Consider the following 15844-nt stretch of genomic DNA (forward strand, 5'->3'; position numbering starts at 1 on the left):
ATAAAAGTGAAGGATGGTATTCTAATGTCCCTCTCACCTGCGGTGAGCACATAAGGAGTTAAAATTAAATGGGGTGTTGTCAGCAGATGAGGGCTACTTATTAAATGTGGTCGTTGGCGGCTCTAATTATAATACAAGGGGAGACCTAATGATCAGACCCAAAAAAGGCCTAAATAAAGTGCACAATAACAAGAAACAACTGTTGAAAATAAAAAAGGACTTATTCGAAGAAAAAAAAAAAAAAGGATAGGGACTTTTAAGCATGTATCCATCAATGGCTACTCAGTTTCTAGTCTATTAAAGTCTAGCAAAGACTGCTCACTGTGATAAAAAAAAAAACAACCAACGCAGTGAGCTCTTCAGCTGCCACATGTTTAACTCTCGCAGCACCAAGGTTATATTTAGTTTAAAAAAAACAAAACAAAAAAAAAAAAACATATTTCATACTGTTTGGGGCGCTTTTACCCAATTCAGTATGGGGCCATTCAGACTTTAGTGAATAAATCAGTGCACATTTAATTTAAGTGTTCCATTGCTGGTTTTGTGTTTCACTTTGATAATTTATTTTTAGCCTCAGAGTTTTCTAAAGGGAGCTTTTTGTGTCACACTTTGTAATCTGAGTTCATGTCAGTCTTGTTCCTTCTAACCTCAAGTCTCATTTCTACTTTCCTTACTTTGGTGTGAGTCCCTAGACTAGTTCCGACTCATTGATGCTATACACGGAGACAATATCATGCTGAATTTTATTTACAGCTGCCATTTCAGTTTTTCCCGACATCTTCACTGAGTTTGACATGCTGTTGGGCGGTACATGAATACTGCTGCCCAGCAATATGTAGGATTTACAAAATGGCTGGGCAAACCACGCAAGTAATCAATTTATTGATACAGAAGCAATGTAGGCTGATAAGACAAAGTGCATATTACTTTACATTTAGTCTATTTGTGATGATGATTCTCTAATGTTTCTTATCTTTCTGATGTGTGGAAACTGACAAGATTATTTGCAATTTTTCAACCATGCATCTGTTTAGTGAGACGACATCAGAACGAGTGATTCATTAGAATAGAATGAAAGACGTACTCAAACTGCAGCTCTCACTGCATGTGCTGATGACCGAATGAGCAATTCACACGCACATTCTAAAGATAGTAACTATAGGTTTGTTTATGCCAGCTGCTCTGCTGTTACAATTTGCTTTTATTACACAACTCCGGCAGTCCTTCAGAGGTTGGAGGTATGCGGGTTGACTTTGCCCAGGTATCAAAGAGTGACTAATAATCACCTTCTTCCTCTCCAATCTTTCTTGTTCAATTTGCTGAATGATTTGCTCTCTTTCTATCTTCAAAGCTTCAGCAGCTTCTCTGGCTTTAGCATCAGCTTCTTCCTTCTGTAAAAAATAAAAAAATAAGTGTTTTAATGCACTGGAGTGAAAACCAAGCTGTACTTATTGTGCAGAAGAATAATATTTCTATCAAGGATGTTTTTTTCTCAACTATAACTGCATATTGATACTTTTAGTATGGAATATCTGCAGAACATCAGGATTCCTAGACACACAATGTATAGCTATCAATGTTGACCCTTTCATTTCAGCTGAATGTGAAGGTCGTAAATCCTTAATAATTTTAGCAAATAGGTAACCTCATTAAAACCACCAAAATCTCCATTTAATCCTTTTAAAGTCTGATGATTAGACCCCCAACGCAGCAAGAATTACCTATATTTTTACCATCAGTCACTTGTAACAGAACAGGACCTCTTAGGCCTAAGCTACCATATCCCTTTGCTGGTTCTTAATGGGTTAAGAATAAACTATACTAGAAACTATTCAGTCACATTTGGTTCATATTTTTCCATGTAAAGTTAATTAAATTCTCTGGGAGATCATTTTAGCAAGATCTCATCTGAGAACTTGTCAGCATACATTCTGCAATTAAATAATCAACAGTTGAAATGAGACTCATTAAAACAATAAATACATTTATTTATGTATATGTGATTAACATATATGTGTAAATGACCTGTTTTTCTAAGTAGGCTTGCATTTCTTTTTCTTGCTTTTCTTTCAGCAACCTCTCCTCTTCCGCTTTTATACTAGCTGCTTCCTCTGCCTTCCTTCTGTTTTCTTCATCCTCTAATTTCTTTTTCTCCGCCTGTTGCCGTGCTTCCTCCGCTAAACGCACTCGTTCCTCTTCAGCCTTCCTTTTGTCTTCTTCCATCTTTAGTCTGTTAGAATAATTACATTTTAGATTACTATATTTCACATGTACGTGTGTCCGTGAAACAGTTTAATTTTAATCTACCTGTGTTTGTCTCTGTTTGTGTAGATGTCTTACACTATATCTTACACATGTGCACTCATGCCTTGAAATAATTTAACTTTATTGACCAAAATACTATTTAGGAGACTTGTGTACTTTGGAAAAATTAGTTTTTTGTCCATGCGCTCAGTTCCGCTTACCTGTATTTCACCCATGCAAATAATTCAGAAAACAGTTCAGACTAACCAAGGGGGCACAAATATGGACCAATCATTGGACTTCAAATTATATACGTAATATTAATATTATACCAAGATTGCTGCTCACCTGAGCATGCATACTTATATGGGTGCTGCTGGGGCCAATTCATACAACATATAAGATCAAGCAATTTCAATGCTCACAGAATGTAATATTTTTATAAAAAAAACACTTAATCAAGGCGAAAATAATGGATGTTTAGTTACAGTATATGATGATACATTGCATAAGCCTGTGTCCAGCTTAGTTGTAATTCGGTCATATGGTGGTTCGGACAACCTACCAACCACCTGGACGAATTTCCGTTCTACTACTTACTTTAAATGGTTACTCCAAGCACCATGACTGCTTTATTGATTTAATGTGGTCATGGAACCTGGAATCTTTATGTGCAGAGTTTTGCTTTGTTTTTTTAAGGGTTTATTTTGGGGCATGGATGGAGCCACAGTGAAATTCACTGAGATTCCAACCCAGTCAAAAGTTATACTTGACTACTTTGTCTCAGTATTTATCCTACACCTGATACTTATTGACACTGGGCAGAGGTACCGCAGTCAAGAAGTGTATATCCCCCAGCGATCACCAGGCTCCAGGGAAATTTGCTCTTTCTATGGAGCTATGGAGGATCCCGCAGGAGTGAGAGTACCTCGGTGATGGTCAGAAAAGGATGGCGGTGCCTGCAAGGGACAGGCTCGTGTAAGTAGAACTCGCCTTTTCCTGCTCCTTCATCTGGCTAATTATGAAAAGTCCCCAGACGGTGACAGTGCCGCTTTAAGTTATCTGGAACCTCCACAGACTTGTCTATACCAGCTTTATACTAAGTAAGAGTAGTTGGTGCTAGGTCCATCATAAGCTCTGTTACAAATTATGTTATTTTAATATTTCATTGGTCAAGAGGATGCCATAGGGAGAGAAATTGTAGAGTATGGTATTTCATGGAAGTTTGCCCCCCTAGATGTGTGTGTGTGAAAATTTGCTGTATGTGACTGGATGGATGAATGTGACTAAGTGGGTGATTGGATGAAGTGGGACAGGTCTGTGAGTGTGGTACGTGTGTGTGGAGGCTGCTTGTGGTGTTGCATGTTAGTGGAGATGTTACTTGTATGGTTTGCATGTTGTGTTGCAGGCTATTTCTGGTTTTGCGTGTTTTTGGGGACACTGCTTGCAGAGTTGCATGTGTGAGAGGGAGGCAATTGTGGAGTTGTGTATTTGTGTGGATGGGGCAGTGTGTAGTGTAGTGTGTGTGCGTGTGAACAGTGGCTGTATGTGCATAGGAGCTATAGAATGATGGACATCTGTAGAGTAATTGGGATGGAAAGTGTAGGGTATGCTTGGGAAGAAATGTGTGCAGGGGTGGGATAGAGCTTGTAGCGTATGTGTGTGGGGGGTTAGGGGCTGGGGTGTGTTTTTGGAATGATAGGGACTGCTGTGTGAGAGATAATGGGAAAATGAGGTGTGTAATTAGGCTTTACTGAAATATATACATATATATATATACCAATAGAGGAGATGACCAGCACTCTCGGTATCATATCTAGCACATTGCTTGCTGTACTGTGAAGTATATAGTATCATTAAGAATTGTATGGGCTAGTAGTAGCACTCCATATACACAATTGAGCACTTCTTTTCACATGTTGCACTGTTCAGTACTATAAGCACTTTACATCACTTGGTTAAGCACTATGCACTTTATATAGTTGGTTCTTTTGAGTAGTCGATACATTAGCTGTAATAATTTTATGGGTCATAATAATGAGTTAGATTTACTTGGTGGGAATTTCCACCCCTTTAAGTGGAGGATGTAAACAAATATGGGCACTTAGAGCACTTTATTGATATAGATCCCGATTGTAGGATCACGCTGCATTAATGGTTTTGTTTTTCAGCCTTTATGATTAGGAATAGAGGGATTAAGGTAATCTCATTGTCACTGTCACATATCACTTGCACGATCACTGTTTTTTTAGAGAACGGCTAGTGTGTAGCCGGGTTGCCATGGAGACGCGGCTTATTTCGGGTCTCCACGACAACGGACATCACGTGGCCACGCAAAATGGGGGCGGAGCATGCACACGCATGCGCAGAGGACACTTGGGGCAGCAGCACTCAGGGGATCAGGTACATCTCGGGTAAGTCAATTTACAATGATGGTTTCTCCTATATATGTTTGTTTTGTATCTACAGCTGTTGTTCCTGATGAAAGTCCCAAACATGGACTGAAACGTTGAGCAGCTATTTTTAAAGTTGGATAAATAAAGTTTACAACTTTAAATTTTCAAAAAACACAAAAAACGAGAGTGCTGGTCATCTCCTCTTTTGGTATGTGTAATACCCCCAGATTGTAAGCACCCGGTTTAACTATTTTGGAGCCAGTGTGCAAGGATATTGTGGATGAACAGGCCAAATGTTTCATTGTCTGTGAACATGTTAAACAGCCCTTCACTCACTTTCCTCTTTTCTTCTGATTCCCTCATACTCACCTTCCCTCAATTTATTCATATCTTCTGATTCCTCCCTTCTCTCACGGTTTTCTTATACCCAACTTTAACTCACTGGTTCCTCTCTTCTCTCCCATCCTTCCCCTATCTGTGTCCCCATCTCCAGGCACTTGCCTTATTGCTTGTCACTGGTGTTGCGGTTGTTCAGTAACAGCAGCCAGCCGAAGGTACAGGAGGTCACGTGGGGTAATGACACTTACATCATCTTCACATGCCCTCCTGTAATTACTTCGGCTGCTTGCTGGAAAGAAAGGTCCTGCCACCACGGGTGATGGGAGAAAAGGGAGACGAGTCTTTTGCCTTTTCACCTGAGCACACTGCTACTAGTACTCTACCACCAATCATAAACAGTATGATAAAAAAGTTCCTCTCTCTTCAGCTTGCCTCCCTGAGGCCATGGCCTTGGTGGCCTTATCTGGTTGCAGTGAGTGCAACAATATATTTAACGTTTCTCTCTCCAAGCTTTAAACTGTGTACTAAACACTCAACATTTACCTCTCAGCCTCTTCACGTTCGCGTCTCTCTTGCTCCTCCTGTTCCTTCTGCAGACGTGCTTGACGTCTTTTTTCAGTAAGAATCTTTGCAGCTTCCTCGGCATCCGTTGTGCCAGCAGTAATTTTTCCTGTAACTAAAAACAAAAAAAAATCTGGTGATTTCAAAGGCGTAAAATGGAAGGTTAGTTCATCAAACAAACTGAACTGCATTCTGGGAAGAGCTGAGTAATCATATTGATCCGAATGTTGCAGCAGATAGAATGCCTTCACCTATGCGATGCTCACCCAGAACAATTTGTCTGAATCTTTGGTAGTATGATCAATGTTATAGATCCCCAAGTCAATACCAATGCTAAAAATTGAATCCAATTGAAGGGTACATTGAAGATTTGATTGTAAAACAGGGATAGGCAACCTTCGGCACCCCAGATGTTGTGGACTACATCCCTGGCCAAGAACCCATTCTGCAAGATTTTTTACTTGGTCCTCAAAACATCAGTATATACACCAGTATATCAAAACAGACCAAGACAACACAACATTTAAACTAACCCTAAAGGTTTATAGCCTGGTTTAAATGTTTCATACCGTAATTCCTATCCCACTTTATTCTCCTATACATTATAATCTCATTGTATTGGTACTTACAGTCAGATGTGTCACCTTTTGCCCCAGGAGATGCCTTTTCTGATTTTGATGTTTCTGTAAATAGAATATAATATAAATATAAATATAAAATAAGGACTCTCACAGAGTAAAAAATGTTTCCGCTGCATAGTCTGTGGAATCCAAAAAACAAAACTTTTAATACACAACTTTTTAAACTTACTGTCAGGTGTATCTGCTTTCACTCCTGGGGAAGAGATTTTCTCAGGTTTTGATGATTCTGCCCCTTGATCTGGGTTAGATTCATCAGATTTTGGACTAGACAGTTCTTTTTTTCCCCTTTTTTTGGGTGTCTCGTGGCTGGAATTTGATGAGCCAGGGGACAGTTTGCTGGTCTTGCCAGCAGATTGTGAGTTTGACTTTGAATGTGATCTAAATAATATCAAAATAGATATGAGTTATTGACAATTTAAGATGGGAATTATCAACAGTTTTAATTTGAGGAACTAAGCCATGAACAAATTAAAAATAGGAAAACAAAAAATGGGTGCTTGTCTGATAAGTTTAACATCGCAACTTTTCCTACTCATTATTTACTTTTTTTAATAATACAGACACTAATAAACTCTTAAAAGGACAATTACAGCTTGCTATAGTGATTATGGGGCTCACAAATTGTACATAGTTTTTAAATGGTCTGACTTTTTACCTGGGGTTATTACAGCACACTGTAAAAGGTATGGTGCCTGGAGCTTGTTTTGGTATTTCACAGTTATGTTTTAAAAAGACACTCTTAATTTCTATTGTTTTCATATAGTGCAGAACATGTTTTACAATAATTATTGTTGGATGAAACTGTGCAGTCACTTCCAATTCCATAATACAGAGGCATAGCTCAAATACAACAGTATTCATTCTTCAAACCTGATGTAGTAAATTGATAACAGAATTACAAAAGTTAGTCACCAATAGATTTGGACAAGTTCTCTAAGTATCCTATAGTCACAGTTTGGCTGTGTTAACCTAAATTTGCAGCTGACTTTTCAATTCCCTCCAATTTGGTGCTTACTGTATGCACCCCAATGATTGGTTCTGTAACAATCAGGAAGAGAGATGGTTTGGGGGTGCAGGAGTGGAGATCCAGACTTCCCATGCACAGAGATTTAAGAAAGCTTTCTAGGCTAGATAAAAATAGCAGACACTGATTTCACACAACTGAGAGTGGGTAATGATACACTTGAGTTGCATTTGGGGGAGGAGAGGGGTTTCTCTGATGTCTTCAAAAGCCGGACATAAAAACATAGAATGTGACGGCAGATAAGAATCATTCGGCCCATCTAGTCTGCCCAATTCTGTAAATACTTTCATTAGTCCCTAGCCTTATCTTATAGTTAGGATAGCCTTATGCATATCCCACGCATGCTTAAACTCCTTTACTGTGTTAACCTCTACCACTTCAGCTGGAAGGCTATTCCATGCATCCACTACCCTAAAGTAATAAGTCCTAATATTTTTAAACCTTTGCCCCTCTAATTTAAGACTATGTCCTCTTGTTGTGGTAGTTTTCCTTCTTTTAAATATAGTCTCCACCTTTACCGTGTTGATTCCCTTTATGTATTTAAAGGATCACTACAGGGTCAGGAACACAAACATGTATTCCTGACCCTATAGTGGTAACAGCACCATCTAGCCCCCCCCATGGCTCCTCATGCCTCCATAAATATAGTAAAAATCTTACTGTATTCACACCGGAAGCTGTAAATCTGCATGCTGTTAGACTCAGAAAAACAAGCAGTCTGCTGACATGTGGTAGCCTGATCCAATCACAGTGCTTCCCCATAGGATTGGCTGAGACTGACAAAGAGGCAGATCAGGGGCAGAGCCAGCATGATTCAAACACAACCCTGGCCAATCAGCATCTCCTCATAGAGATGAATTGAATCAATAAATCTCTATGAGGAAAGTTCAGTGTCTGCATGCAGAGGGAGGAGATACTGAATCACAGGATGCTGTGCACAGTGCTGCCCTGTGCTCTGCTGGCAGCAGATCTGAGTGGATGGAGGCATATTATGGGCGCCTAAAGGACTAAGGCCGGCCCTGACAACCTCAAGCTGAAGTTGTTCAGGTGACTATAGTGCTCCTTTAAATGTTTCTATCATATCCCCCTGTCTCATCTTTCCTCTAAGCTATACATGTTAAGTTCCTTTAACCTTTCCTTGTACGTTTTATCCTGCAATCCATAAACCAGTTTAGTAGCCCTTCTCTGAACTCTTTCTAGAGTATCAATATCCTTCGGGAGATACGGTCTCCAGTACTGCGTACAATACTCCAAGTGAGGTCTCACCAGTGTTCTGTACAATGGCACGAGCACTTCCCTCTTTCTACTGCTAATATCTCTCTCTATACAACCAAGCATTTTGCTAGCATTTCATGCTGCTCTATTACATTGTCTGCCTACCTTTAAGTCATCAGAAATAATTACCCCTAAATCCCTTTCCTCAGATATTGAGGTTAGGACTCTATCAAATATTCTGTACTCTGCCTTGGGTTTTCACATCCAAGATGCATTATCTTTCACTTATCCACATTAAATGTCAGCTGCCACAACTCTGACCATTTTTCTAGTTTACCTAAATCATTTGACATTTGGCTTATCACTCCTGGAACATCAACCCTGTTACATATCTTAGTATCATCAGCAAAAAGACATACCTTACCATCAAGACCTTCTGCAATATCACTAATAAACATATTAAAGAGAATGGGTCCAAGTACAGATCCCTGAGGTACAAGACCATGCTTCGAATATACTCCATTGACTACAACCCTCTGTTGCCTGTCACTTACCCATTCAACAATATTGGAATCCAAACTTAAAGATTATAGTTCATTGATAAGCCTTCTATGTGCAAAAGCCTTGCTGAAATCTAGATAAGCAATGTCTACTGCACCACCCCAATCTACTAATTTAAGTTACCTAATCAAAAAAATCAGTAAGTTAGTTTGGCATGATCTCCCTGAAGTAAACACATGTTGTCTCTGATCTTGAAATCCATGTGATTTTAGATGTTCAACAATCCTATCCTTTAACATGGTTTCCATTACTTTCCCCACCACTGAAGTAAGGCTTACTGGCCTATAGTTGCCCGACTCCTCCCTACTATCTTTCTTGTGAATGGGCACAACATTCACTAACCTCCAATCTTCTGGGACTACTCCTGTTAACAATGATTGTTTAAATAAATCTGTTAATGGTTTTGCTAGTACACCACTAAGCTCTTTTAATAACTTTGGGTGTATTCCATCAGGTCCCATTGACTTATTTGTCTTGAATTTTTTTATTTATTTTTTAATATTCTTTATTATTGTTGTGCAAGTTATAACAAACTGGCCCTTGGTGCCACAACAGCAGTCCAGGGCTAAAAACTGATATATATTTTCAGCGTGGCTAACAATAGTTCTGCACGTTTTTATATATGTATAAATTAGGTAGCATTTGGTCATAGGGGGCCATATGTGTGCCATATCAGCGCTAATGTTGTGTCTCGGTTAAGTCGGGCATACCGATTTAATATAATTAAAATTATCTGATGTGTCATATCCGCAGATACGGTTCTTCGCTGGTATATGAGGTCAGAGCCGCATTGTTAACCTGCCAGGTGTGTATTGCGGGTGTGCGTCCGTGTCGTGAGATCTATTGCTGGATCTATGGATGCAGCGCCTGTCTAATGGGCTGCTCGTGCTGTGCAGTAAGTGGCGCCATCGCTAATGCGAATGTGGGGGGTATTAGTGTGCCATCGGGTGGCCGCTCTATATGAATGTAGGTGGGTTGCCGAGCGTCAAGTTAAGGTTAGTGTGTGTAGGAACTGGTAAAACTTAGTTCAATAACTATTGGGGTGTTCGGGTTACTGTGGGTAGAAAGTATAATATGTCCCAATCAAGAGTTCAGGTGGTGACCGCTGCATTCTGTGCCGCAGGAGGTTTCCTTGGAACGAATGCGGTCACTTTTGCCGGGTCCCAGCGGTGGTTTGTAGGTTAATTCCTTTGAGGACCCCCTGGAGGCAGTGAGTCCATCGAGAGTCCCAGTGTGGGCATTAAAGCCCTTGCTTCCATGATGTCGTGGACTGCGTGTCGGGTCTCGCCATGGAGGATCAGGAGTGTACGTGACAGCCGCCATCGGTATTGAATTCCTTTCAGTCGGAGGAGAGCGGGGAATTGTTTGAAGGACCTTCGCCATGCCAAAGTGCCTCCCGAGAGATCTGGGTAAAAGGTGAGTTGCATACCCTCAAAGTTGTAGGGGTCCTGGTCCCTGATGGCTGTGAGTATTGCCGCTTTGTCCCTACTATTGCGGAAGTGGACTATTAGGTCTCTCGGTGATCCCATAGGGGCTTTCGGTATGCGAAAACAGTCCTCCACAGATATAGATTTAGCCTGTCGAGGGGAGAGTAGCGCCACCGTGAGACGCCTCAGCATGTGGGGCAGTTCTTCTGTGGAGATGGCCTCCAGGAAACCCCTGATTTTTAAGTTGTTTTTGCGCCGCATGTCTTCCATCATCGCAAATTTATTGTCGTACGTTTCGTTTTGCTTCTGGAGCCCCAGAATTGTTTGTTGCATAGTGGCAAGTTGTTGGGCGTGCTCCCCGTGCTGCGGCTTCTATCGTTCCGATACGGCACGTCAGGCCTCGGAGGTGAGCACGCAGATTCGCAACATCTGCCAGTATATTTTGTTGTAGGTCTGCCAGCAGACTTTTAAGCACTGCTGTTGTCACTGGGTCTGTCCCTGGGCTACCCGTGTTTGCGGCTGGTGCTGGTCTAGCCGGTATTTCGTCCTCGTCGTCGTCCAGCGACAGAGGAATAGGCCTCAGGGTAGTCGGCCATTTGGGGCCCGCTGGCCTGTTGTGCCTGTCTCAGTAGCACCCCAATGTCGTGGCTCGGCCGGGGCTTGTCGGGCTTTATCTGCTTGTTTTTCTGACCCATATTGTGATGCAAATCTATCTCCTGCTTCCCCGGTCGTCTCGGTGGAGCGGTATTGCGGGTAAACGGAGACATTTCTTGCAATATCTCGGAGCTCTGAAACTGTGCGACCATGCGGTTCAATTGCTTGGCCACGCCCCCTTTGTCTTTAATTTTGACAAATAGAACCTCTTCCTCTGTAAACTCACATGTAACAAATAACTTATTTGTCCTTTTTCCTAACTGAGTCAGTCCCCTTACCTTCATTTTCATCTGTAAATACTGAACAAAAATATTCAATGAGGCAGTCAGCTAGACCTATCCTCTTCTACATAACTTCCTTCTTTTGTTTTTAATCTAACTAATCCTTCTTTTACTTTTCTTTTCTCATTTATGTATCTAAAAAAAGTTTTGCCCCCCTTTTTTACTGACTGTGCTATTTTCTCTTCTGTGTGTGATTTGGAAGCTCTTATAACTTGCTTAGCCTCTTTCTGCCTAGTCTTATAGATCATTCTGTCTTCCTCACTCTGGTTTTTTTTTATAATTACTAAATGCTAACTTTTAGTTTTTTACTATTTCAGCCACATCTGTGGAGTACCACAGTGGTTTCTTACATTTTTTGCTTTTACTGACAAGCCTAATGCAATTTTCTGTTCCCTTCAGCAGCGCAACTTTTAAATAATCCCATTTCTCTTGGACTCCATTTAAATTGCTGCAGTCTGATAATAACTCCTTTACACATAGTCTAATTTTAGAAAAGTCTGTTTTTCTAAAGTCTAAAACTTTTGTTTTTGTGTGGTGAGACTCACTGTTCTTATATTAAACCACACTGACTGATGATCACTGGATCCTAAACTTTCACCTACAGTAATATCTGATACCAAATCTCTGATACCAAATCTCCATTGGCTCCTCAAAAAACTTGTTTTAGAGACAATCCCAGTAGGGAGTTTAGAATATGTGTGCTCCTGGCACAATCAGCTATTTTGGTAACCCAAACAGACTATGTTTGCCTCACTAACCTAGGTTATATGTTATCCTTCACATACAGGGGCACCCCTCCCCCTTTTTTGCTTTCCCTGTCTTTTCTATGTAAAGAGAACCCTGGTATTGCTATGTCCCAGCCATTTTTCTCATTATACCATTTCTCAGTAACAGCGACTAAATCTACATTATCAGTTGCCATTATTGCCACAAGTTCAGGGATCTTATTCCCTAAACTGCAAGCATTTGTAGACATGACTCTAAGCTTATCATTTTTAACACACTTGCTACAAGCACCTTCTGTCCTTGTTTTGGGGGGCAATTGGATTGAGGTTTTATCACCCTTTTGCCCCCCTCCTAGTTTAAATACATCCTAGCAAAACCTCTGAACTGCTCACTGAGAACATTTGTTTCCTTTTGAGAAAGATGCAAACCATCTTTTTTGTACAGTTTATTTCCATTTCAAAAAGAGCTACCATGAGAAATGAAGCCAAATCCTTGCTCCCGACACCATTCACCAAGCCACAAGTCAAAGTCCCTAATACGCATCCGCCTGTAGATCTGAGTGTTATGCACAGTGTGGAAGTAACCTGCCGTATATCATTGGCAAAAACACAAAAAAAACTCCTTTACCTCTGAAACCTCATTGCAAGCCAAGTCATTTGTCCCTAGATGGACAAGTACACCCAATTCCCCTTCCTGCTTTGTTCGCGTAACAATATTACAAATACGTCTCCTGTCTCTGTGAGTAGTAGCTCTGGGAAGACATCTCACAAGACCACTATTGTCCAGCTCCACACCACTTTTGATAGAATCCCCCAACAACAACTGCTTTCTATTAGGCCTCACCATAGTCTCCAAGCCTGTCTCCATAATACCACTACACTCGGTGCCTGAGAATGTCTCCACAACACCACTGCACGCAGTGCCTGAGCCTGTCTCCACAACACCACTACCCTCAGTGCCTGAGTCTGTCTCCACAACACCACTACCCTCAGTGCCTGAGCCTGTCTCCACAAACCCAATACACTCAGTGCCTGAGCGTGTCTCCACAACACCACTACACTCAGTGCCTGAGCCTGTCTCCACAACACCACTACACTCAGTGCCTGAGCCGGTCTCAACAACACCACTACAATCTGTGCCTGAGCGTGTCTCCACAACACCACTACACTCAGTGCCTGAGCCTCTCTCAACAACACCACTACAATCTGTGCCTGAGCTTGTCTCCATAACACCACTACACTTAGTGCCTGAGCCTGTCTTCATAACACCACTACCATCAGTACCTGAGTCTGTCTCCACAACACCACTACCCTCAGTGCCTGAGCCTGTCTCCACAAACCCAATACACTCAGTGCCTGAGCGTGTCTCCACAACACCACTACACTCAGTGCCTGAGCCTGTCTCCACAACACCACTACACTCAGTGCCTGAGCCGGTCTCAACAACACCACTACAATCTGTGCCTGAGCGTGTCTCCACAACACCACTACACTCAGTGCCTGAGCCTCTCTCAACAACACCACTACAATCTGTGCCTGAGCTTGTCTCCATAACACCACTACACTTAGTGCCTGAGCCTGTCTTCATAACACCACTACCATCAGTGCCTGTCTCAACAACAACACCACTAAACTCGGACACCAGAGAAAAATCCCAGCATGTGCTTAACTGGAGACAGAATTCTTTGGAGGTGTGCCTCTAGACTGCCCATCCATGCTGAAGTTATTCTGTGTTTTAGCAACAGTTCATACTTGGATGTTGCCGGAGATGATGTTCTCTTGGATAAAGTGGCAGGGGACTCAGATCTTCTGAAAGGTGATCCCACAGCAGACGCCGTATTAGGGGTTGTAGCCCGTTTTTCTTTCTTTAATTTTTCAGTCTAAAAAACAGATGACAGAACATTTATGCATTAAACATTAAAAATAAAAATAAATGCATTTAAATGCATAAAAAATCCTAAAAATATGAGCAATGTAACAGGCTATATTACCATTTACATTTGTGTTACTGGGTTACACTTCTGGAATGTAACAAAACAAATATTTACAAGTCTTCATCTACTATTCTGAACCCGTTCTCTTGCTAGTACTTTACATCCATAAATATATCTGCAGAAAGATTAACAAATACTAATAAGCACACATTTCCATAAATATAATTTTTTCTAGGAATCTTTAAATATCATTCCATACATGAAATTGGTATTTTGTCCTAATTTCTCATGCTAGCTATTGTATCAAATATTTTAAATGAATGTTCCACTTCATTCATTTTCTGTTCTTGGGGCTACTTGGTCTCTCAGCACATGTAACAATGGCAGTCGAGATCTCTGATCTGGGCTGCCTAATATCAATTCTTCGCATATTTTGCGTCTGTCGTCAGCAAGCACTGCACACTGACAATAGGCGTTAAAATCTTCACCATGCAGGCAGAGCACCTGCAAGGGGAAGATAGCTTTCTCCTCCTTCCTTCCTACCCAGTGGGCGCTTCTTCCACCTACCTCTATTGCAGGCAGTTAAAAACAGAAGAAAAAACCCTCCCTCTGCCTCTCCACTCCTTCTTCTGCCCCCTTACCTCCCCTCGCCAGCCTGGTATGCGCTCTAAGCCAGCAATAGGCCTGCTAGTGTTAGCCTTTAATCCCTGCTTTCTCGTCACGGATTATCTATCCTGTGTATAGCACATTCCTGGTATTTTTCTTGATGATTTACATGACTCTATAACATAACATTATGACTTTTTGGCATATCACTTTTAGAATACCAAAGGCGAAGTACAAGAAAGTAGAAGGTAGAGCAAAGAAATCCACCATAAAAGCAATATTGAATAAAACTCAAAATTACACCTGACGTCCCCAGTCATAACCCAGTTATAAATCCAAACAAGGTATTTAATACAATAAAATAGTCCCACAGATGATAACGTGAAATGGGTGCCTTTAAATTGTCATTAAAGAGAAGCAATGTCAATGATGAGTGTGTTCACCTTAAAATAATAACATAATAATGTAAATCCAAACATGAAGTCTCTAGTATAAGGGTATACTATATGTAAGATAAATATTAACATACCCAAATCATAGGGTAATCCTGTTTAAAATGACATAAAACCAAAATACAAATGTACAAATGCTAACAAAAAAGTGCAAAGTATGTTATATGGCCCCTTCTGGCCCTCTAGCTGTACAGCCATCATCACCATTTGGTCTACAGTCCACACTATTGAAATAGTGCACTTATGCTGTTTACAAAATGAGATGGCTAAGGTCTGTCATTAATGGGGAAAACTAGTGAGGTATATACGAAATTTGCTAAAACTCAAAGTTAAGGCAGTCGGCATTGCTGAATGTCAGGCAGCATTCTGTAACTACGTAATAAAATAGTCTCACTTCCGAATCCTCATAAGGTCCAGATCAAAAATGTTTACCCTATAAATACTATAAAAATACTATTACGGCTCCCATTTACAATTACCAGCTCAGAAAATTAGATCCTAAAATTACAATTATCGATATATAATAGTGGATATTGATATATTATTTACGTATTTATCCAAAAGATATTTGTAATATTGCTCCTCTTTACCAAAATATTAAATAAATTATGTATTGTGTATACGGCTGTATTTTGTATATGGATGGCTAATATAAACATTACTTTTGTTTTGCTGTAATAAATCATGAGAAACCATGTCTAATAAGAAGCATCAATTCATTGGCCATTACATATCGGAAGGGCGGTGATCACTGAATGTGGTGGGATGGGTTTCCATTAACTAA

At 40.7% G+C, this 15844-nt stretch overlaps 1 protein-coding gene across 11 annotated transcripts in view; it reads right to left on the reverse strand.

The window, feature by feature from the left end:
• Nucleotides 1–15844, reverse strand: part of MAP7D2 (MAP7 domain containing 2) — a 140637-nt gene that overhangs the window by 14450 nt on the left and 110343 nt on the right. For all 11 annotated transcript variants that reach the window (XM_063450198.1, XM_063450200.1, XM_063450202.1 and 8 more), the window contains 6 exons: nucleotides 13821–13948; nucleotides 6351–6559; nucleotides 6170–6223; nucleotides 5523–5655; nucleotides 2026–2230; nucleotides 1287–1391 (listed from right to left, as the gene is read on the reverse strand). In XM_063450198.1, coding sequence (XP_063306268.1) covers nucleotides 1287–1391; nucleotides 2026–2230; nucleotides 5523–5655; nucleotides 6170–6223; nucleotides 6351–6559; nucleotides 13821–13948 — 834 coding nt within the window. The remainder of the gene's footprint in view (nucleotides 1–1286; nucleotides 1392–2025; nucleotides 2231–5522; nucleotides 5656–6169; nucleotides 6224–6350; nucleotides 6560–13820; nucleotides 13949–15844) is intronic.

Source organism: Pelobates fuscus, chromosome 1, assembly GCF_036172605.1.
Source record: "Pelobates fuscus isolate aPelFus1 chromosome 1, aPelFus1.pri, whole genome shotgun sequence".
Classification (NCBI taxonomy): domain Eukaryota; kingdom Metazoa; phylum Chordata; class Amphibia; order Anura; family Pelobatidae; genus Pelobates; species Pelobates fuscus.